This window comes from Lacerta agilis, chromosome 17 (genome assembly GCF_009819535.1).
Source record: "Lacerta agilis isolate rLacAgi1 chromosome 17, rLacAgi1.pri, whole genome shotgun sequence".
NCBI lineage: Eukaryota > Metazoa > Chordata > Lepidosauria > Squamata > Lacertidae > Lacerta > Lacerta agilis.
This window is the reverse complement of record NC_046328.1, coordinates 13,008,326-13,031,014: the sequence shown is the minus strand read 5'-3', so window position 1 is coordinate 13,031,014 and position 22,689 is coordinate 13,008,326. Positions and strand designations below refer to the sequence as shown.

The 22,689-nt window shown below is 44.4% G+C and overlaps 1 protein-coding gene across 2 annotated transcripts in view; it reads right to left on the bottom strand.

The window, feature by feature from the left end:
* Positions 1-1,292: 1,292 nt before the first annotated feature.
* LOC117039172 (somatomedin-B and thrombospondin type-1 domain-containing protein-like) overlaps positions 1,293-22,689 on the bottom strand; it is a 28,284-nt gene continuing 6,887 nt past the window's right edge. Inside the window, exons 2-5 of one of the 2 annotated variants that reach the window (XM_033136240.1) lie at positions 18,367-18,552; positions 16,259-16,349; positions 4,518-4,676; positions 1,293-1,630 (exon numbers count right to left, since the gene is read on the bottom strand). In XM_033136240.1, the coding sequence (XP_032992131.1) occupies positions 1,525-1,630; positions 4,518-4,676; positions 16,259-16,349; positions 18,367-18,552 (542 nt within the window). In that variant the 3' untranslated portion in view covers positions 1,293-1,524. The remainder of the gene's footprint in view (positions 1,631-4,517; positions 4,677-16,258; positions 16,350-18,366; positions 18,553-22,689) is intronic. The other variant, XM_033136242.1, reaches the window with a different exon arrangement.

Sequence of the window (22,689 nt, the reverse complement as noted above, 5' to 3'; positions counted from 1 at the left end):
TGTCCAGGTAACAAAAGGACGAGTCATGCAGCACACCTCCCTCTTTTTCACTTCGTTTGACCAGCTTCTATCTAGGACTGCTCTGCTAGCAGAAGCCCAGGGATCATCTCCCCATATGGGGTAGATCCACATGCACATATTTGTAACTAAGTCTGCCTTCAGGGATAACAATGTGCTCTGACTGATGTAAGTAAACTTATTTTATTGACTTATGAATAATATTGTGGCGTCTTTATTCTTTTAAGAGGAATTTAAAGGAACGTACAATTCAAACTTACACAGACTGAAGCTTACACAAGCCTGCAACCAGCTATCTGCTGTGCATGTAAAAAGGGAAGTGTAAACTCTGCTAAGTAAAGGAACTTGCTAGTGCAAGTTAGGAAGGATATTAATAAACAATATATCCTCTCCTGCCACCCAAAACATTCCCACAATTCCAAGCCAGGAGGACTTCCTGTCACACCTGGTCTGGAACTTCCTCCCCCTGCGTGTGACCAGGTAGGTGGGCGTGACCCTCGAAGGCCCCATAAAAGGGGCTGGTCATGCAGCCTTCTTCTTCTTCTTCTTCTTCTTCTTCTTCTTCTTCTTCTTCTTCTTCATGTCATGCTCCCCGATACTGATGTATTTTTCTATCTGCTGGCTCTCAGCCAGCAGGACATGAACTCATTCCCATATGGCATGAACTCAAACCCTCTTCTGTAACTCCAAGCTAAAGCCTGCCTTCTGGGATCCAACTGTGAACTGAATGTGAGTAAACCTCTTATTACTTTTAAAAGAAGATTGTTGTGTCTTTATTCTTTTTAGGAGGGTTAAAAGGGGACTTGCTAGGAACAGAACCCAATCTGGACAAAGCCAGATTAGATTGCTTAAATCAGGGGTGCCCAAGCTTTTTTCAAAGAGGGCCAGATTAGATTGCTTAAGTAAAGAGATTCAAATGAATCTACCAACTTGCTTCCTGCTGTATATTGGGAATGCACTCTGCAGCTGACTCACAAGCATGAGTTAGGAAGGAGGCTATTAAATCAATATATCATCTCCTAGTATCCACAACATTCCCACAATGCGCAAATATAAAATTGACATTCATTGCTCTGCCCACTTTTGACTCTGGTTCCACCCATAATGGAGATTTGACCCCAGAAGGGAATATGTTTCTTGGGCTGGGGGGGGGGGGGAATTTTCCTGTCTTAAATAAAGTCTTCCATTTTAGCGGCAATTGTGGAGGTAGCATACCTTTTCAGAGGTATATAATGTATATGTATATATATGCAGTTCTTTTCTTTTCTTTTTTTAACAAAGAGAGATTGAATCAGACGTTCTTGTGCTTGGAAACAATACACGGTCAGGTGTCCAGAATAAAACAAGTGGAAACCATGAGTGTCGGTGCATAATGGCTGCCAAAATGTAGCTTGAGTATTGCCATTCAGCTCTCTTCTTTACCAAAAGAAAACACCCCAAAACAGCTGCGGCTGGTGTTTGGTCTTTCCTCTCTTTCTTAAGATTGCCATTCAGCCCGACATGACGTCATATGAAGATAAACGAGAGTTGAGGGCACACACATTTTTCCTGTAGAGACTCCTGCACCCAAGATCCTTGGCAGCCAGCGATGGACGCCGCAGTCCAGAATGTTCTAGAGAAAGACAGAAAATAGGATTGAGTCGGCGAGCTACAGTTTCCAGGTCCTTCTTTTATTTTTTTAAAAAATTGATTTGTTACAAAAAGCAATATAAATAAATAAAGCGCAGAGATAACAAAAATGAAAAAAAACCAACAACGAATAAAATAAATAAATGCAGTGGAACCTCTACTTACCACCATAATCCGTTCCGGCGACCCGTCCTTCAGGCGAAACGGGTCGCTGGTGGAAGCGCCGTTGTGCGCAGGCGCATTCGGCAGCAGCGCACTTCTGCGCATGTGCAAACGGGCAGAAGCCGCTTCTGCGTGTGCGCGGATCGCGCCAAACCCGGTATTTACTTCCGGGTTTGACGCGGTCGCAACTTGGATCGGGCCCAAGTAGAGGCGGTCGTAAGTAGAGGTTCTACTGTAAATCAAATCATAATGTTTCACAGCCTGGAAGGACAGAAGTTCAACACTACAGCACGGCTTCAAAGGGGTAATAAAGCAGTAACTCACACAAAAGACTCAGCTACATTAGTAAACAAAAAAACAAAAAACAACCAGCGATTTGAATGTGTTATAAACATGCAACAGCAGATGGCGCAGGAGAGCAAAAATATTATTTCTAAGCGATTTTCCATAGGGTTTTTTATTATCTTTTGCTATAACCATTTAATTTCTGACTTATTTGTAGCGGTTTTTTCCCCTTTTTACCCCAAAATTCCCTTTACAGAGAATAAATATTTATGAAAACCAAAGTATTTCTCCGCCTGCGAGTTCCATTGTTGAGAATAAAGACTTAAATATAGTCTTAAATGAGCCAGGCATTTGCATATACTGATAGCACTGACCGTGTGCCTCAATCCTTGTATAAGAAAGAAAACCCCTGCCCCATTCCCCTCAGAGATCTACAGCAGAAATTATAGTACATGCTTTGATAGATAGCCTGCATGTGAAGAGACGTTAAAAACTGTAAAAAGAGAGTGTGAAAGGATATTGTCAGGAGGAATCTGCATAATTGGAGTGTATTAACAATATTTGTGCAGGATAATAGCTATCTAAATGTGCAATCTGTTGTTAGATTAGGAAACAAAAGACGAGCTTTTTAAAACTTCCGTGACACACTGGGCAATATAGGACATAATATAGAGTTGAATCTCTGGGGGAGAACTTTGGAAGAGCGATTTGAAGTTCACAGCATGTTATTCATTGAAGGAGAACTACCAGAAAATGATTTCCAGATGGTATTTAACTCCGAGTAGACTTGCTAAAATGTATAAGTCCGAATCAGATAAGTGCTGTAAATCAGTGTTCACCCAACCTTGGGCCTCCAGCTGTTTTTGGACTACAGTTCCCATCATCCCTAGCTAGCAAGGCCAGTGGTCAGGGATAATGGGAGTTGTAGGCCAAAAACAGCTGGAGGCCCAAGGTTGGGGAACGCTGCTGTAGATGTAACGAGGTTGAGGGTATGTTTTGTCATATACGGAGGACTTGTAAAAGGGTAAAAGGTGCTTTCCTAAAAAAAACACAAAGAGTCCTTTCTGTGGGGGATAATTCAGACTGAAATTCCCAGGTGTCAAAAAAGGTTGTTTATGTATACTACTACTGTAGCCCATGTTTTGTTAGCCCCAAAATGGAAAACGAGTGAGGTCCCGACCAAAGAAGAATGGCAACTTAAACTGATGGAATACGTGCAACTTTCAGATTTACTGTATTTTTCGCTCCATAAGACACACTTTTTCCCTCCTAAAAAGTACAGTAAGAGGAAATGTCTGTGCGTCTTATGGAGCGAATGCATGGTCCCTGGAGCTGGATTGCCTAGGGGCCCAAAGCAGATTGTGCTCTTCTTCTTTTTTTTACAAAGAGAGAAGGGGGTGTTGAAAGGAAGCCGCTGAACAGCTGTTCCGCAAGTGATCAGAGAGAGATAGGGCTCCCTTTCCAGCCCCGCCCCCTTGCCCATTGTTGAATGCAGAGGGAGGCTGTTTGTTTCCCCAGCGACATGTGACTGGCTGATTAGATTATCTGTCTGGAAACTGTAGAAATGGCTGTAGGACTAGAAGCTGCAGAACTGTGAGTTGAACCCGATAAAAACGGGGCTTTTCCTCTTTGAAAATGAAGCTGCACCACATTCAGCTGATCCTCAAAAAATCAGGGCTTTTCCCTTTGCAAAAAAAGCCGCACCACTTTCAGCTGATCCTCAAAAAAACAGGGCTTTCCCCCTTTCCTCCTCTAAAAACTAGGTGTGTCTTATGTTCAGGTGCATCTTATGGAGCGGAAAAATACGGTAACATATAGAATAAGAGTACAAGAAGAATATGTGTTTAAAGAAGACTGGAAAATGTTTACTGAATATATGGGTGAAAACTGTGTTCATTTAAAAACGTTGTTAGCCTAAAGATAAATTCAACAGTGTACCGGTAAATAGGTTTTGATGGCTGCAACAATGGTTTACTGAATGGTTTAGTTTATGTAAAATATGCAGGGATGTTTGGTTTGCAAAATGAACCACGGAAAGAGAAGAAGGGAAGACACTAGTTAATAGGTTGTTTAAATGAATATTTTGAAATGCAAATTAGAAAATTTAATTTAAAAAATAATATTTGTGCAGGAAAAGACACAGCCACGAGCTAGCCTGGCAGAGAGTCGGCACACTGTTCTTGCTGGGTCAGGTATCCAGCTCTGACAATGCAGACAGGCTTTCCCTCTGAGAACATGACTTAATTTCTATGCACGTGTAAAACTAAGGCAAGGGAAAACCTCGGTATAAGCCTGTGTGATTTATAGGCCTGCAGAGTCCGCTTTTGTGGGTTCCGCCAATGGCCGCTGTTGCTCTGGACCAAGTAAAGCTGCCTCAATGATCACAGGGGGTCTGTTTATTGAAGGAATCTGCAACCACACACCTGGCCCCCTGCAGACCGTCCCCTTGGCACCGTTTCTTGCTGCCCACGGCATTCCCTTGGCACTCCACGCAGACACGACGCTCTCTCGCTAGCGGCCTGCTCCAGAAATGCAGGCGGCAAGCAGGGCTCACCTGCGTCAGGCGGAAGTAGATGCAGTAACTGGAAAGCACAGAGAAGGAGCAAGGAAAGGGTTAGATCTCCATGCTTGGTTAAATTGCCTTCAAACCATTCCATCCCTCTGCACCCCAGACATACACAAATGGAGGTCATCGTCTCTAGAGAAAGATGGATGCCACCAACAACAGGATTGCAGGGGGCGGGGGGAGAGATGCAATACAAGGTGGCAGCATTTGGGACTTTTTAGTTTAAAGAAAATGTGAGCAAGAGGTGGCATGATAGAAACATATTGTCAGCCTACAGGAAATCGGCTTCTTTCCCCCGTGGCAGTAGATAAGCAGAACAAAGGAAAAGGAGTCTTCTTACCAGTTACAAACTTTCATAATCACAGCGAGAGAACAAAGAACACATCTCCTAGAAATGGTGGTGCTCCCAATTAAGGATCACAAACCCCTTCAGTCCCTATTAATCTACGCGACTCCTACGTCTTGTAATCTGAGTTTGTACCCTCTGTGCTTTCTGTTCTGCCACTTTCTGAGCTCTCTGTGACTTTGGAGAAGGGGGGTGAATGCTGTCCAGAGACTGAGAAAGAAAGAGAGAAAGAAAGAAAGAAAGAAAGAAAGAAAGAAAGAAAGAAAGAAAGAAAGAAAGAAAGAAAGATGAATACACAATTTACACACCAAAGGTCAGTGCTAGCATAAAGGAGACAGGGTTGGCCAGATGTGTTTGTTCTTTTTCTCTGTTTATAATATGGTGGCTGCATCGAGCATGGATAACTTGCAGGGATGACCAAGGAATGCTACTTAGGTATTTCTCTTGGGATTCATAATCCAAAGCTTCTTATTTGCTTCTGCGACTTCCTGTTTATTCCTGGCTCCCAAACAGCATTCCCGGAGGCAAAACAGACCATCCTGTTCTGTGGTGGTCCAGGCCAGACTAAAGCTCTGTCAAAGGAACAGGGGCCTCCTAAAAAAACCTCTTAACAAACTACAGCTCCCATAATTCTTTGGGGGAGGCCATGACTGTTTAAAGTAGTATCAGAGAAGAAGAAGAAGAAGAGGAGGAGGAGGAGGAGGAGGAGGAGTTTGGATTTGATATCTCGCTACCCGAAGGAGTCTCAAAGTGGCTAACATTCTCCTTTCCCTTTGAAAGATACTCGGAGTCCAGTGTGACTTTCATGCTCTTTATTCAGCTCATAGTAGTGAGGAGTGTAGTTCCCCCAAAACGTTTGCTTTATATACACTATTTACACAATGGGCCCCACGTGATTGGCTAATTCCGGGATATTCCTGTATGCCAATCAGAGTGCGGATTCACTTCCACCTGGAGCTGGATTGGGTGGCTCCTGCAGACCAATCAGACTGCTGCAATCTCAATCCTATTGTTCTGGGACCAGTCAGACTGCTGCAATCTCAATCCTATTGTTCTGGGACCAGTCAGACTGCCGCAACCTCAATCCTATTGTTCTAGGACCAATCAGACTGCTGCAGTTTGGATCCTATTCAACTCAGTACATAACACCCTTCCTCCCCCAAAACAAACACTCTGTGAGGTGAGTGGGGCTGAGAGACTTCAAAGAAGGTCACCCAGCAGCTGCATGTGGAGGAGCAGAGACACAAACCCAGTTCACCAGATTACGAGTCTACTGCTCTTAACCATTACACCACACTGGCTTTAAAGGGCTTTAAAAGTATGGCGGAACCAGACCCGGAGAGCCCTTCAAACATAGAATGCTTTCAGATAGAGAACTGTTCTCTGTGAGGTAGGGCACACAGCCAATTTCACCTCTGCCTTCCCTGCGTGGGAGTAGATACACACATATCTCCATCGGATTGGGCTGCAAATTTATTAAGTAAATTTCTGTGCCCCCCACCAAATGAGGTGTGTTGGGTGGCTAATGGAGACAGGGCCTTTTTGGTGGTGGCCCCTGTTATGAAATGCCCTCTCAAAATAGTCCTGGCTCCATGCTATGGTTATATAGCTAAGGATTGTATTCCTTACAACGATAAGTATGCTGTTCCAACAGCACAAGGATATCTCCTTACACAATGGAGTATTTTCACACTTTCCTCCCCCTGAATTTGTTTCGCACCCAGCCTTCTGGCATAGCTTTGGAGATGGCACAGGACACCTGGGTGGGAGTCCTATTGTTGTTGTTGTTCAGTCGTTCAGTCGTGTCCGACTCTTCGTGACCCCATGGACCAGAGCATGCCAGGCACGCCTATCCTTCACTGCCTCTCGCAGTTTGGCCAAACTCATGTTAGTAGCTTCGAGAACACTGTCCAACCATCTCATCCTCTGTCGTCCCCTTCTCCTTGTGCCCTCCATCTTTCCCAACATCAGGGTCTTTTCTAGGGAGTCTTCTCTTCTCATGAGGTGGCCAAAGTACTGGAGCCTCAACTTCAGGATCTGCCCTTCTAGTGAGCACTCAGGGCTGATTTCTTTGAGAATGGATAGGTTTGATCTTCTTGCAGTCCATGGGACTCTCAAGAGTCTCCTCCAGCACCATAATTCAAAAGCATCAATTCTTTGGCGATCAGCCTTCTTTATGGTCCAGCTCTCACTTCCGTACATTACTACTGGGAAAACCATAGCTTTAACTATACGGACCTTTGTCGGCAAGGTGATGTCTTTGCTCTTTAAGATGCTGTCTAGGTTTGTCATTGATTTCCTTCCAAGAAGCAGGCGTCTTTTAATTTCGTGACTGCTGTCACCATCTGCAGTGATCATGGAACCTAAGAAAGTGAAATCTCTCACTGCCTCCATTTCTTCCCCTTCTATTTGCCAGGAGGTGATGGGACCAGTGGCCATGATCTTAGTTTTTTTGATGTTGAGCTTCAGACCATATTTAGCGCTCTCCTCTTTCACCCTCATTAAAAGGTTCTTTAATTCCTCCTCACTTTCTGCCATCAGGGTAGTATCATCAGCATATCTGAGGTTGTTGATATTTTTTCCGGCAATCTTAATTCCGGTTTGGGATTCATCCAGTCCAGCCTTTCGCATGATGAATTCTGCATATAAGTTAAATAAGCAGGGAGACAATATACAGCCTTGTCGTACTCCTTTCCCAATTTTGAACCAATCAGTTGTTCCATATCCAGTTCTTACTGTAGCTTCTTGTCCCACATAGAGATTTCTCAGAAGACAAATGAGGTGATCCGGCACTCCTATTTCTTTAAGAACTTGCCATAGTTTGCTGTGGTCGACACAGTCAAATGCTTTTGCGTAGTCAATGAAGCAGAAGTAGATGTTTTTCTGGAACTCTCTAGCTTTCTCCATAATCCAGCGCATGTTTGCAATTTGGTCTCTGGTTCCTCTGCCCCTTCGAAATCCAGCTTGCACTTCTGGGAGTTCTCGGTCCACATACTGCTTAAGCCTGCCTTGTAGAATTTTAAGCATAACCTTGCTAGCGTGTGAAATGAGTGCAATTGTGCGGTGGTTGGAGCATTCTTTGGCACTGCCCTTCTTTGGGATTGGGATGTAGACTGATCTTCTCCAATCCTCTGGCCACTGCTGAGTTTTCCAAATTTGCTGGCATATTGAGTGTAGCACCTTAACAGCATCATCTTTTAAAATTTTAAATAGTTCAGCTGGAATATCATCACTTCCACTGGCCTTGTTGTTAGCGAGGCTTTCTAAGGCCCATTTGACTTCACTCTCCAGGATGTCTGGCTCAAGGTCAGCAACCACATTACCTGGGGTGTATGAGACCTCCATATCTTTCTGGTATAATTCCTCTGTGTATTCTTGCCACCTCTTCTTGATGTCTTCTGCTTCTGTTAGGTCCTTTCCACTTTTGTCCTTAATTGTGGTAATCTTTGTACGAAATCTTCCTTTCATATCTCCAATTTTCTTGAACAAATCTCTGGTTTTTCCCATTCTGTTATTTTCCTCTATTTCTTTGCATTGCTCGTTTAGAAAGGCCCTCTTGTCTCTCCTTGCTATTCTTTGGAAATCTGCATTCAATTTCCTGTATCTTTCACGATCTCCCTCGCATTTTGCTTGCCTTCTCTCCCCCGCTATTTGTAAGGCCTCATTGGACAGCCACTTTGCTTTCTTGCATTTCTTTTTCATTGGGATGGTTTTCGTTGCTGTCTCCTGTATAATGTTACGAGCCTCCATCCACAGTTCTTCAGGCACTCTATCCACCAAATCTAAATCCTTAAACCTGTTCTTCACTTCAACTGTGTATTCATAAGGAATTTGATTTAGATTGTATCTTACTGGCCCAGTGGTTTTTCCTACTTTCTTCAGTTTAAGCTGGAATTTTGCTATAAGAAGCTGATGATCTGAGCCACAGTCAGCTCCAGGTCTTGTTTTTGCTGAGTGTATAGAGCTTCTCCATCTTTGGCTGCAGAGAATATAATCAATCTGATTTCGATGTTGCCCATCTGGTGATGTCCATGTGTAGAGTCGTCTCTTGTGTTGTTGGAAAAGAGTGTTTGTGATGACCAGCTTGTTCTCTTGACAGAACTCTATTAGCCTTTGCCCTGCTTCATTTTGAACTCCAAGGCCAAACTTGCCAGTTGTTCCTTTTATCTCTTGACTCCCTACTTTAGCATTCCAATCCCCTATAATGAGAAGAACATCCTTCTTTGGTGTCATTTCTATAAGGTGTTGTAAGTCTTCATAGAATTGATCAATTTCAGTTTCTTCAGCACTGGTAGTTGGTGCATAAACTTGGATTACTGTGATGTTAAAAGGTCTGCCTTGAATTCGTATCGAGATCATTCTATCATTTTTGAAATTGCATCCCAGTACAGCTTTCGCCACTCTTTTGTTGACTATGAGGGCCACTCCATTTCTTTTACGGGATTCCTGCCCACAGTAGTAGATATGATAGTCATCCGAACTGAATTCGCCAATTCCTGTCCATTTTAGTTCACTGATGCCTAGGATGTCAATGTTTATTCTTGCCATCTCATTTTTTACCACATCCAGCTTTCCAAGGTTCATGGTTCTTACATTCCAGGTTCCTATGCAATACTTTTCTTTACAGCATTGGACTTTCCTTTCGCTTCCAGGCATATCAGCAACTGTGCGTCCTTTCGGCTTTGGCCCAGCCGCTTCATCAGCTCTGGATCTACTTGTACTTGTCCTCCGCTCTTCCCCAGTAGCATGTTGGACGCCTTCCGACCTGAGGGGCTCATCTTCCAGCGTCATATCTTTTATATGCCTGTTGTCTTTGTCCATGGAGTTTTCTTGGCAGGGATACTGGAGTGGCTTGCCAGTTCCTACTCCAGGTGGATCACGTTTGGTCCAAACTCTCCACTATGACCTGTCCATCTTGACCTGTCCATAGCTTCCTGAGTAATTCAAGCCCCTTCGCCACGACAAGGCAGTGATCCATGAAGTGATCCATCCTTGCTCTGGCACAACTACTTAGTTGAATAATACCCCAGGAGAAGTCCTTTAAAAAAATAAATATTGCTGGCATTTAAAATTGTTCAGGTCTTTTGTAAAGTTTGCCACTGGTGGGTTTATCATCTGTTTATTGTGTTGGTTCGGTTTTTTCTTTCTTTTTTAAAAATATTTATACTTTTCAAGTTTATACGTTTCACTAATTTTACAATCATTTTGACGTTTCAAAGGTGTGTCAACCTGCAAGGGAGCAGATTGTGTACAAGTGTGTTTTTGTTGGGAGAGCACATTTTGGAAGAACTAAACTCAAAGGAGCAACAAGGAGAAATGATGGATCTGACCTAAATATTTATGTAAGATACAATAAAAAATAAAGGTGTGACTAGTTCTGCACACACAAATGAAAAAAAACCCAAAACTTGACTTCCTTCCTCTTCTTTCCACAGTTCCTTAAACTTGTTTTTAATACCTACTGCATATCCAAATGAACTTAAGGTAAAGGTAAAGGGACCCCTGACCATTAGGTCCAGTCTTGTCCAACTCTGGGGTTGCAGCGCTCATCTCGCATTAATGGCCAAGGGACCCGGTGTACAGCTTCCGGGTCACGTAGACAGCATGACTCAGCTGCTTCTGGCAAAACAGAGCAGCGCATGGAAACGCCATTTACCTTCCCGCCGGAGTGGTGCCTATTTATCTACTTGCACTTTGACATGCTTTCGAACTGCTAGGTGGGCAGCAGCTGGGACCAAGCAACGGGAGCTCACCCCGTCACAGGGATTCGAACCGTCGACCTTCTGATCAGTAAGCCCTAGGCTTTGTGGTTTAAAATGAACTTACTTTGCTCATTTATTCATCTTCTTTAGATATATACTCTTATGAAACTGCAGGTGGTTACAATAATCCTGCCAATGTTTTTTTTTTATCTGTTTACAATTCATCTGTAAATATTCAACAAACCATTTCTATTCTTTTAAAAAATGTTATCTTGATTTCTTATTCTTCTGGTAAGTCCCGCCAGTTCTGCATATTCCATAAGTTTCTGCATTCACGGTTTTTCGTTTCTTGTGTACGAAGGAGGCCTATTTTGCCAGATGTCACACAACAGCTCCGGGAGCAATGCACAGACATCGCAAAGCCCGCCTGCTGTATCTCAGCGACACCAAAGCTTCTCCCTGTCGGAGCCGTGGGCTTTGATTGCGTCTCCCTAATTAGGCCAGAATCTCTGGCTGGCACGACACTCTGGTGCAAGAATCCGGCGACCGGAGACAATCAGTGGAACATCAGAGGGGAAGGCGACATCATCCAGAAATTGCTTGGCTGCTTTCCTCTCTCTCTGCTCTGGTTCTGTTCCAAGGAAAAGAGAGCCGGGAAGAAGTCTAGTAGCTCTCCCAAGTAACTATGCAACAGAGGGGCCTCTCCCCTCAGTCCTCCAGGCCAGGATTAGATGCTGCTTGTGTGATTGATCCAGCAAACAGTATACTCTCCAACATTTCTCCAATAAAAAATAGGGACACCCTATTCTAATAAATAATAATAATAATAATAATAATAATAATAATAATAATATATTTATACTCTGCCAATCTGGCTGGGTTTTCCCAACCACTCTGGGCGGCTCCCAACAGAATATTAAAAACATGATAAAACATCAAACAATAAAAACTTCCCTAAACAGGGTTGCGTTCAGATGTCTTTTAAAAGTCAGATAGACATATTGATTTGTATGCTGTCGGTAGATTTTTGTCATTGTCTTGTTGGGCTGTGTGTGCGATGAATAATGTCTCAACAACTAAAATTGATCTGTAAAAATGTTTTATGGAAAAATACGAGAGACATTACACACACTTTGTAAACCAAGAAAATCTTTAATAAAAATAAAAATTAAAAAAGTCAGATAGTTGTTTATTTCTTTGACGTCTGATGGGAGGGTGTTCCACAGGGCAGGCGCCACTACCGAGAAGGCCCTCTGCCTGATTATAATTATAATTTTATAATTTATACCCTGCCATCTGACTGGATTGCCCCAGCCATTCTGGGTGGCTTCCAACACACACACACGCACACACACACACACACACACACGCACACATATATATAATAACATATTAAACATTGAAAGAAAACCTTCCATACACAAAGCTGCCTTCAGGTGTCTTCTGAAGGTTGCATAGTTACTTATCTCCTTGGCTTGAAGAAAAGAGGGACGTCCTAAGGAAAAGCGGGACATTCTGGGATCAAACCAGAAACTGGGTCAGCTTTTGCAAATCTGGAACTATTGCTGCAAAATAGGGACACTCGGAGGGTATGAAAGGCTGGTTCACTAGGACAAATGGGGCCCTGCCCTACCAATCTGTCTGGATCAGAGGTGCAGTGATCCAGGGTCAAGTGGGTGGGTGGGTGTCAAAGACCAGAATCCCAGAACCAACAAATCAGCATGGAAGGGGCGCTTTTTAGCCACTGAGAAGAGGTCTTCTCCCGCTTTGTGCTGATTGGAGCCAATCAGAGTAAAAGGGGATGAGTCAGCCACTGAGGATTGGCTCCCAGGGCCATTCTGGAGGAGGTGAATGTAGGGAACAGCAAGGATGAGTTGCTCTGTATCCTCCAAACGTAAGCATCGAGGAAAACTGAAAACCCAAAACTGCTTTACTTTAAAAAGAATCATTTCCCAACAACGCAAGCCTTGTTACGTATAATGGAACTTCAAGGAAAACACAACCTCCTCCTCCTCCTCCTCCTCCTCCTTCCTCCTCCTCCTCTTCCTCTTCTTCCTTCTCTTCTTCTTCTTCTTCTTCTTCTTCTTCTTCTTCTTCTTCTTCTTCCTCCTCCTCCTTTTCACTCCCATACCGCTTCATATTTTTAAGGGGGAGGGGAGAGAATCTCAAAGCAGTTTACAACACAAATGCATAAATGCACACATTTTTGCAAAACCATTTTCCTCGACGCAATGCGCTTTTGCACGTGGTTTTCACATATACCCAGGTATGTGCATTTTGGTACGCCTTAACGTAGCCTGGAGAACCACATTGCAAAATCCAGAGAAATGATAATATCGAAGGGCAGCTTACCTATCATTTTTAGAAAGTGTGGATTAGGGAGATGAACTGATTTGAATCCCTTCTCCATTTCTAACTGGGGGTGGGCACAATTTGATTGATCCGAAAGAGTCAAATGCTTTCTTTCTCACAACATTCCTGCCCCCCCCCCCGCGCCCCCCAGCTTTCCTGGCTTCCTTCTCTTTTTGCAGCAAGCTGGCCCTGAACTAAAAGGACCTCTATTTGAGGTTCAAGCCATGCAGGGAATTTTTTATCCCCTCCCCCCCCCCACCACCTCACTAGCAAAGCCAGCCAGCTATGCTGAACATGTGGCCTAGCACATGATGCAAACTGGAGCCAAACAATGGACTTTGGGGCTGGCTGCTCAGTTAACAAGGCTACCCTGAGCCCTCCGGCAACCCCTCCCCACAGAAACAAGATCTGGCTATGTTCCATGTTATGCACGGGAGACAGCGAAGAAGAATACTGTACGTGACCCAGCCACTCCACACTTTTTCTCCTTTTCTTGCTTTTACTTGGAAAGGCCTCTCCCAAATAATATCCTGCTAATGATGCTGCTTAAAATTCCATCCTCGCATTTACTAAAGCCGGTTACTGAACGAGGGGAGGAGGAGGGAGAGAAGGGGAGGAGAGCAACAAGCCGGAGATCTCAAGATGAAAGGAGGAGATGCTTTCACAAGAACGGAAGAGCTTAAACGCCTCAGGACCGCAATACCTCAAGGATCGCCTCTTCCCATATGAATCTACCCAGCCCCTGAGATCATCTTCTGAGGCCTTCTTTTGTGTGCCGCCTCCTCCTCGAGACGTGTGGAGGGCGGCAACACGAGAACGGAGCCTTCTCTGCAGTGGCTCCCCGCCTGTGAAATGCTCTCCCCAGGGAAGTACGGCTGGCGCCTTCATTATAACGGTACACCTTTAGGCAGAAGGCAAAAACATTCCTTTTTAACCAAGCCTTTGGTTGACCTGACTGACATCCTATACCCTTTTAAAATGTGGCTCTTTTTGGGGGGGGGGTGTTATTGGGTTATTGTTCTTATGTTGATTTTATATATTGTGATCTTTTCTGTGAACCACCCTGAGACCTCTGGGTGGTATCAGGGCCGGATTTAGGTTTGATGAGGCCCTAAGCTACTGAAGGTAATGGGGCCCTTTATATGTCCTTTGTCAACAACGAATTGTCGCTGTTTTTTGTGTTGAATATATGCTATATGGTAATTTATGGACCCGAAAGGTATCTAAGGCCATTTGCAGTCCATGCAGTCCATGCAGAATGTAGGCACCCTATATATAGAAATGAGCAAACCAGTGATATCTTAGGGAGCAGGCGGGGCCCATTACTTACATCATAGGAGCCTACACAACACAAAACACTGCTGCTGCATGTAGGTTTTATTTTATTTTATTTTATATTTTGGAAATGTACATCCAGTTTTTTCCCCTTTAAATTTTTTTGGGGCCCCCAAGAGAGTGGGGCCCTAAGCTATAGCTCGTTTAGCTTATACATAAATCTGGCATTGGGTGGCATATAAATCAATCAATCAAGCAATGGAGAGCCTGCTGGATCAGGCCAGTGGCCCATCTAATCCAGAATCCTGTTCTCACAGCGGCCAGCCTGACATTTGTGGGAAACCTGCAAGCAGGACTCGAACACAAGAGCGCTCTCTCTACCTGTGGTTTCCAGCAAATGGGATTCAGAAGCATTAAGTCAAGCCCTCCAACTGTGGAGGCAGAGGGTGGTCATCATGGCTAGCAGCCACTCATAGCCCTCTCTCTTCCGTGGATTTGTCGAATCCTCTTCCCAAGCCATCCAAGTTAGTGGCTATCCCTGCCCTCCGGCACGAGAAAGTTCCAGAGTTTAAACTATGCTCTGCGAGAAGAAGGACTTTGGTTTTTCACTCCGCTTTCAATTTGTGTGTCTCCTTTCTGTGCTGCGATACACAAGGCGGTTTGCAAGCTGAGGAAACAACAAAGACCGCACACCTTACAATGACCCGATCCAACACGAAAAACCTCAGCTTCAAACAGCTTATATCAAGTGAATCAATATTAGAAGGCAACGCAACACAATAAAATCAAAGATCAGCAAATAATAATTGAACAGAAATTTGCTCTTAACAATTACAATAAATAATTTCCAAACCATGATCAATAAAGATAACAGCAAAGTATTTTATCTGTCCCTGAATCTTCCAACATTCGGCTTTACTGGGTGTCTCCGAGTTCTAGAGTTATGAGGGAGGAAGGGAAATTTTATCCACCTTCTTCATCCCATGCCTAGCTTGTAAACTTCTATCATGTTCCCTTTTATTTGCCTTTCCTTTAAGCTAAGAAGCCCCAAACGCCACAACCTTTCATTGTAGTTGAGCTGCTCCATTCCCTTGATCGTTTTAAGTTCAATGCAGACCCACTCCTGTTCCGAGTGCCCTTCTCTATCTGCTAAGGAACCAAAACAGCTTGCCAATTTGTCCAGGGCAACGGACGAGACTCTGTTGGTCTAGCTAGCACGCAGATTAAAACGAGAGAAAAGGATAAAACGTTTTGGGTGGTTTAAGAGTCATTCCCTCTGTTGAGATGGATGAAAACACAGCTCTTAAAACAACCAGCTCTTTACTTCAGCTCTGAGTCCTGGACTGAACAACAGCTTAGCCACCTGGCTTATATAGTACTCAGTAACTTGCAACAGTAACAAACTCCCTCTAGCTACCCAATCCGTGAACGGCACTCTCAATCCTTCATTTGCATGTTGGGGACCTGAGTGAGAACTGCAGCCAGGGTGGCCAGAATGAGTACTGCAGTTAAACTTATTACATAACACCCTCTACCCAGGGGACTCTGAGAATCGTAGCTCTGGGAAGGGGATAAGGGGTCCTCTTAACCCGTCCCAGCACTCTTAACAAACTACAGCTTCCAGAATTTTTTAGAACTGAGATTTAAATGTCTGGTATGAATGTGGCCAAAAGCATATTGCAGAATACTGCAAGAAAGCCCACCAGCTGGAGGGGCCCTATAGCAATTAGGTTTAAATTTGCATTTATCCTTATAAATCAGCATGCCCACGTCCCATGCAAATCATTGTTTTCTCCTTTTTAGTGAAACAATTCCACCCTTTTTTTAAAAGAATGCGTAAGTGTCAGTCCTCTGCAGAACACAATGTACCGCGTTTTGCAGGGAGGCTAATACAGCTTGGTTTCTTGGCCAAGCCATGCCTACCTTGGCAGCTTCTCCCTCGTTAACATGTGAGGTCTTCTCCAGGGGTCCTTGAAATCCCTTTTAAAAGAATCGGGCAGGATCTTAGCCACCTCTGTCAAAAGAGCCATGGAAAGAAAAGGAGACATTATCTGATTAAAGACACTCATCGTGTCAGGCTAGCACAGAGCATAGCTGTCAAGTCTACCTTTTTTGCGGGAAACTCCCTTATTCCAAGCCGTTTCCCGCTGCTATCCCTTATTGTTGATATCCCTTAAATTTCCCTTATTTCCAGGAAGGAGAGTTGGAGTCTGGGGACTCCTTGGGTCCCTGCATTTCTCAGCCCTGCCTGCCTACCACACAGGACTGTTGTGGGGATTAAATGAGGACTAGGACCAGGGAGCTCCTTGGAGAAAAAAGGTGGAATATAAATACCTAATAACAAACAGACAGACAGACAGATATATAGAGAAGAAGAAGATAAAATAGGCGAATGTTTCTCGGCAACAAGTGCTCAGATTAAGCATTGCTGCCCCTAACTGGAGGCAGGGCAGAGCCAACCTGGCCAGAAGCCATCAGTGGTCCTCTCCTCCTGCATGAATTTGCCTAATCCTTTTCTAAACCATCCAAGTTGGTGGCCATCGCTGCTCCCTGTGGCAGGGAGTTCCAGAGGTTAACCATGTGCTGCGTGAATAAGTGCTTTCTTTTCTCCCGGTCCTGATTTCTCTTTCCTAGAGCTCTTTCCTAGTGTAAATTAATGTGTAGCCTGGGGGATTACCATAGACTGTCCCCGGGACTGGTGAGGGTGCTGATCCCTTATTTTCAAATCCGAAACTTGACAGCTATGGCACAGAGAATTTAAGAGGAAAGAACAAACTGAAAATTAATCGAAGGGGCACAATGTTGACAGCATAGCTAGAGCAAAGTTATTTCTTATTCTCATTAGGAGCACCATAAATTTACATACAGGCACTTAACTGCCTTTCAGTACTTCAGAATCTGCAAATTAATCAGCATTTACTTTATTTAAAACCAATCCATTCACATTTGAGCAAGTCAAATTATAACCATTCGTTGGGAAATTGTTTCTGATTACAACCATCTTTGAATCTCAAAGCATGCACCATTTGTGACTTAATGACACCATTTTGATGCTATAAAACACAGTGCTATGTAAATCTTCCAAAGAATTGTTCACAGCAAATGAATTTGGGGAAGGAGACATAGCTGTCAACTTTTCCTTTTTTTTAAAAGGGAAATTCCCTTATTCCGAATAGGATTCCTCGCAAGAAAAGGGGAAAGTTGACAGCTATGGAAGGAGAACAGGGCAGTGTAGACACAAATGTTGTCAGTGCATTTCTCACCCAAAGTTACTCAACAGGCCAGGTGATGAAACGACTGCACATCCTTGATTGGTTTTAACAAATGTTGCTTAGAACAAACCACAGTTCCCTGGGTTTGGACATACTGTGAAACCGTGGCTTGTTCCAAAGTCAGCTTGGGAGATTTTGCTCTCGCTCACAGAAGAGGAGGAGAAGGGATGAGGAGCGGGTTAGCTCAAGGCTCACTGCAGGCAGGGAAATTTTGCTGCCTGAAATGAATAACAGGGTGACGGTGATTCTCCTTGCGTGTACAGATAATGAGGCTGGCAACAGAAACTTAAGGCTGTTGCACAACAATCTTCCGTTTCCCCCTGCACCACCTTGAGCTCCTGGGAGAAAAGGGAGGAATATAAATTCCATAAATGAATAATAGGTAAATAATCGCTACATATAAAATTGATTTTATACAGTGGTACCTCAGTTTTTGAACGTAATCCATTCCGGAAGACCATTCTACTTCCAAAACGTTCGAAAACCGAGGCTCAAAGGGCGGTCTGCAAATTTAATTGAGAAAATTGAGAAATACTCAGTGGAAGCCGTTCGACTTCCGAGGCGTGTTCGAAAACGGAAGCATTTACTTCTAGGTATTCAGCGTTCGAATACCAAAACGTTTGACTTCCGAGACATTAGAAAACCGAGGTACCACTGTATATGCAATTGTTTTAATTGCATTTAGATATGTACCTGTTATATATACATGTGTTTTCATTATATAGTAAATGCATCTTGTCACTGCTATCAGCATCGTACCTTTTGCTGTATCGCAGGCCGAGTTCTCCCCAAGGCACCCCCGTCTCTGCTTTAGGTCTGGGCAGGGGGTTCCTCCATTTCGAGGTGGCACAGTGACCTGGCGAGTCCGGTCTTTGCTGCCCGTACCGCAAAGAGCATTGCATTCGCTCCAGGGACCCCAAGGGCCGACCACACAGTCAACAGCTGCTAGAGATGAGGGAAGAAGGGGGTGGAATAGGATAAACGGGGGGGGGGGGGGCGGGAGAGAGACGGTAAGGACAGTTGTGGCCATGGGAGATCCCAAAGTAAGAAGTGGGGAAAATAGGAGAAGTGTTGATAAACAGCAGAATGAATCAGGGTAGGAGCAGTACATGGATTGGGGAGGGGAGAGAAAGATGGGAAACAGATCAGTAGAGTCACCAAAGTTGGCACAGAACATTTCTCAGCTGTAACTAGAGGCAGGCAAATCTATCTCCATTTCTCAGTTCCTCATTTTTCTAGACTTCTATTCAGTTCTCTATCTGTCCTCAGCAATAATAATAATAATAATAATAATAATACTTACTTAAACTTCCTCAGCATTTTAGTGCAACTTTATCCTAACACATTTTTGCAAACAGTTTCCTCTAATACCCAATGGTTTTTATTTACAGCCATACCTTGGATCCCGAACGCCTTGCGTGTCAAATGTTTTGACTCCCGAATGCCGCAAACCCGGAAGTGAATGTTCCGGTTTGCGAACGTTCTTTGGATCCCAAATGTCTGACATGGATTCCGCGGCTTCCGATTGGCTGCAGCAGCTTCCTGCAGCCAATCGGAAGCCGTGCGTTGGTTTCCAAACGTTTTGGGAGTCTAAGGGACTTCCGGAACAGATTCCATTCGCCTTCTGGGGTACCACTGTATTTATTTGGTATGATACAGTCATGGACATAAGCACAGACATTTCCCTTCTACATATGCATTGTTGTACACTGTGTGGTTCGAAAACTGCAACTTGAAAGTTAGACACGTGTGACTTTCCAAGGGTAATTCAAAGGATAGTGGCATACCGGTTTGAGAAATGCGAATCGGGAAGCTTCGCGTTAAAATACAACCAACGTTGAATTTCTCCTAGATCTCTAGCTGCGACGAAGCCACAGAAAGCCCCACCTTTCCTCCCTTCCCACCCCCTGCTCAGCTCATGGCTCATGTCTGACTCGAATGGGCATCGCTCAAAGAGACAGCCCTTGGAATCCCGAGGATTTTGGCGAGGCCAAACAGACCCGGGTATCCCCGTCGAGCAATAAGCCCCCTGTCTCCACTGGCAAAACATGTTAGCTTGCCCTTCCTTCTGACTCACTGCATCCAGTTGTCTTCTTGAGGCCTCATCCCACGGCTGTCTAGCCTGCTTGCTTGGAAATCCCACGCCCCGCAGGGGAGGGTACCGTTGGCAGCCCAGCCCCCATACCAAGCCCCCAATCCGCTCGCAATCTCTTCCACTCCTTCCCCTCTCAAAAAAACATTCAATCGGGCAAAATGGAGATCTCATCTCGAGGCAAGAGACTTTCAGGACAGTTCACAACCCAGGAGAGGCTGCGTTTGATCCCTGTCATCCGAGAGGCTGACAAGAATGGAGCAGCATGCAGACAGATTCAGTGATGCAAGACACATCTTTGCAAAAGATCCCATCCTTGCTTATATTTTTGACTGGTTTACCAAGGACCATTGTGACTTCTTGGTCCCTCTATCATTTCCTTTGCTTTTTACCACCCTCTCATCTCTCTTTTTGCCTCTGAGAGAGATGCCTCCTTAAAATTTTAGTAGCGCGAGTTTGCTAAAATTGTCCTCTTTCGGGGTTGAAAGTGGGATGACGCTGCCTTAAACGTAAAGTGCAGATTGAGGGGGGACGGACTCCTAAAACTGGCACTCAGGCTGCAACCTACAACTTCATTACATATATGTTAAGTTCTTTATTTAGAGAAAGAAAATGTCAATCCATGTGTATGTGTGGTATCAATCACTTCTTTAGTGTTTTTTTCCTCCTTCCCCTCTTCTTCTCTTCCGAATGTCGCCGTCTGAGTTGATATTTTATCCGTTTCCACGCCGAGCGGCCCAATCTAAACATAAAACGCTATCCCCAAATTATGCTACTTCCGCCATCGGTCCTTAATCCCTCTTTCGTGAGAAATTCCAGATGTGTTGACATCTGCTTCTCCTTTGCCAGGCTGAGAATAGGTTGTCTATCCATCGTACGGAGGCCCCCATTGTCCTGAATTAAGCAGAGAGCGGCCAGTTAATTGTCAAAAACTGCCATATTGGGTCAGTTCAAAGGACACAAGGCCGTGGTTCTTAGGGGCTGAGGAGGATTAAGCTGCCCTCAGCCCCCTCATCAACCTTTGAGGCCACTGACACTAGAATGGTCCCTTCCTGAAGGCCATGTAATGAGATATACTTTCATTTCTTTTTTATAAGCACTTGAAAACTCCACAACCAAGGGAAGTGGTGGGTACGGATTTGTTTGGGACACAAGGGCTCGTAGATGGAAAAAGATGCCTTTGAAGGAGAACCACTGGAAAGGATTAGATCGTGATGACAGGGGTGAAGTGGTGAGAATGTACTACTATATGACCTGGGAGACACGGGTTCAATTCCTCACTGAGCCATGAAGCTCACAGGGTGACTTTGAGCCAGTCACGGTTTCTCAGCCCAACCTACCTCGCAGGGTTGCTGTGCGAGGATTAGATGGGGACGAGGAGAGCCGTTTATGCCGCCTTGAGTTCCTCGGAGGAACTGTGGGATTTATATGGAAGGATAAATAAATTAAGTAAACTATCGAGAGTTGGGCAGGGCGAAAGCAGAGATGCGTGCATTTGTCAGTTTTGGTTTCTCGGTTCTTCTGCCTTAAGTTACGTTACTCCACATTTCTGCATCAGTTTGCAGATTTCTTGTTTAAGAAGCTGTCACGAAAACTTGTCAACATCTTAGAGGGCACTTGCCCAATATTTTGAATGCGGCTTTAGAATGCAAAAAGACAGTAACTCACTAGTACAGCACCTCCTTTGCATGCAGAATGTCCCAGGTTCAAGTCCTGTCATTTCCAGGTAGGGCTTGGGAAAGGACCCGACCTGAAATCCCAGGCTGTCCCTGCCAGCCGGTGTAGTCAGTACTGAGCTAGATGGACCTGTAATTTGACTAAGACAGTTTCTTGTGTTCTCACTGTGTCCTATGTCCTAATTTCTCCTAACCCAAGCAATTCTACCTCAATGAAATGCATTTTTGGCATGCTATTTTCACACACAAATATATATGTATTTATTTTATTTGTTTATTGAATTTATATACCGCCTTATACCTGGGGGGATTTCAGGGTAGTTCACACACAAGACCACAACATATAAAATCAAACCAAAAACAATAACCCAATAACACACACACACACACACACACTGCAAAAAAGCCACATTCTAAAAGGGTGCTGGGTGTCAATAACATCTACCAAAGGCTGGTTAAAAAGGAACGTTTTTGCCTGGCACCTAAAGGTGTATAATGAAGGCGCCAGCGCCAGGCGAACGTCCCTGGGGAGAGCATTCCACAGGTGGGGAGCCACTGCAGAGAAGGCCCTGTTCTTGTGTTGCCACCCTCCGGACCTCTTGAGGAGGAGGCACATGAAGGAGGGCCTCAGAAGATGATCTCAGGGACCGGGTAGGTTCATATGGAAAGAGGTGGTCCTCAAAACCACAAAATGCACAATAAAAATAAAAACAACAACCCAATAGCCCCCCCCCCCAAAGCCACCTTTTAAAAGGGCATAGGAAGTAAATCGTATCAACCAAAGGCCTGGTTAAAAAGGAACATTTTTGTCTGGCACCTAAAGGTGTATAATGAAGCTCAAATACTTGAACATTTTTATGCACACTGGAGAACTGGCACCCCCAAATTTGGAGAAGTGCAAATTCCAAAGGATGACTGCATAATTTTGGATGGTATCTTTCTTCAGAAGGGCAAACTGAACTAAATTCTCCCCAATCCCTGCACCTTGAAGCCTTCTTGATGCCCTCAACTTAATGGCACTAGTAACTAACCACAGAGAAACTGAAATGGACAGATTTCCCCATCCCTAGTTAACAACGGAAACTTTCCCATGGCGAAGCCTCGAAACACGAAGGGTACCCATTCTTTCCCCCTCCCAGCCTCCAGACAATTCAGCCCCTCTCTTTTTCTCCCACAGCTCTGTTCAGTCATTCATTCATGTGTGGTTCATCTGACATCAGCACTTATTTGCTCTGGCCGAGAGAGAGACCCACAACTTCTCCCAAGAGTTTCACACGTGGTTTTCCTTTGCTGAGGAACAATCTGCAATGCCCC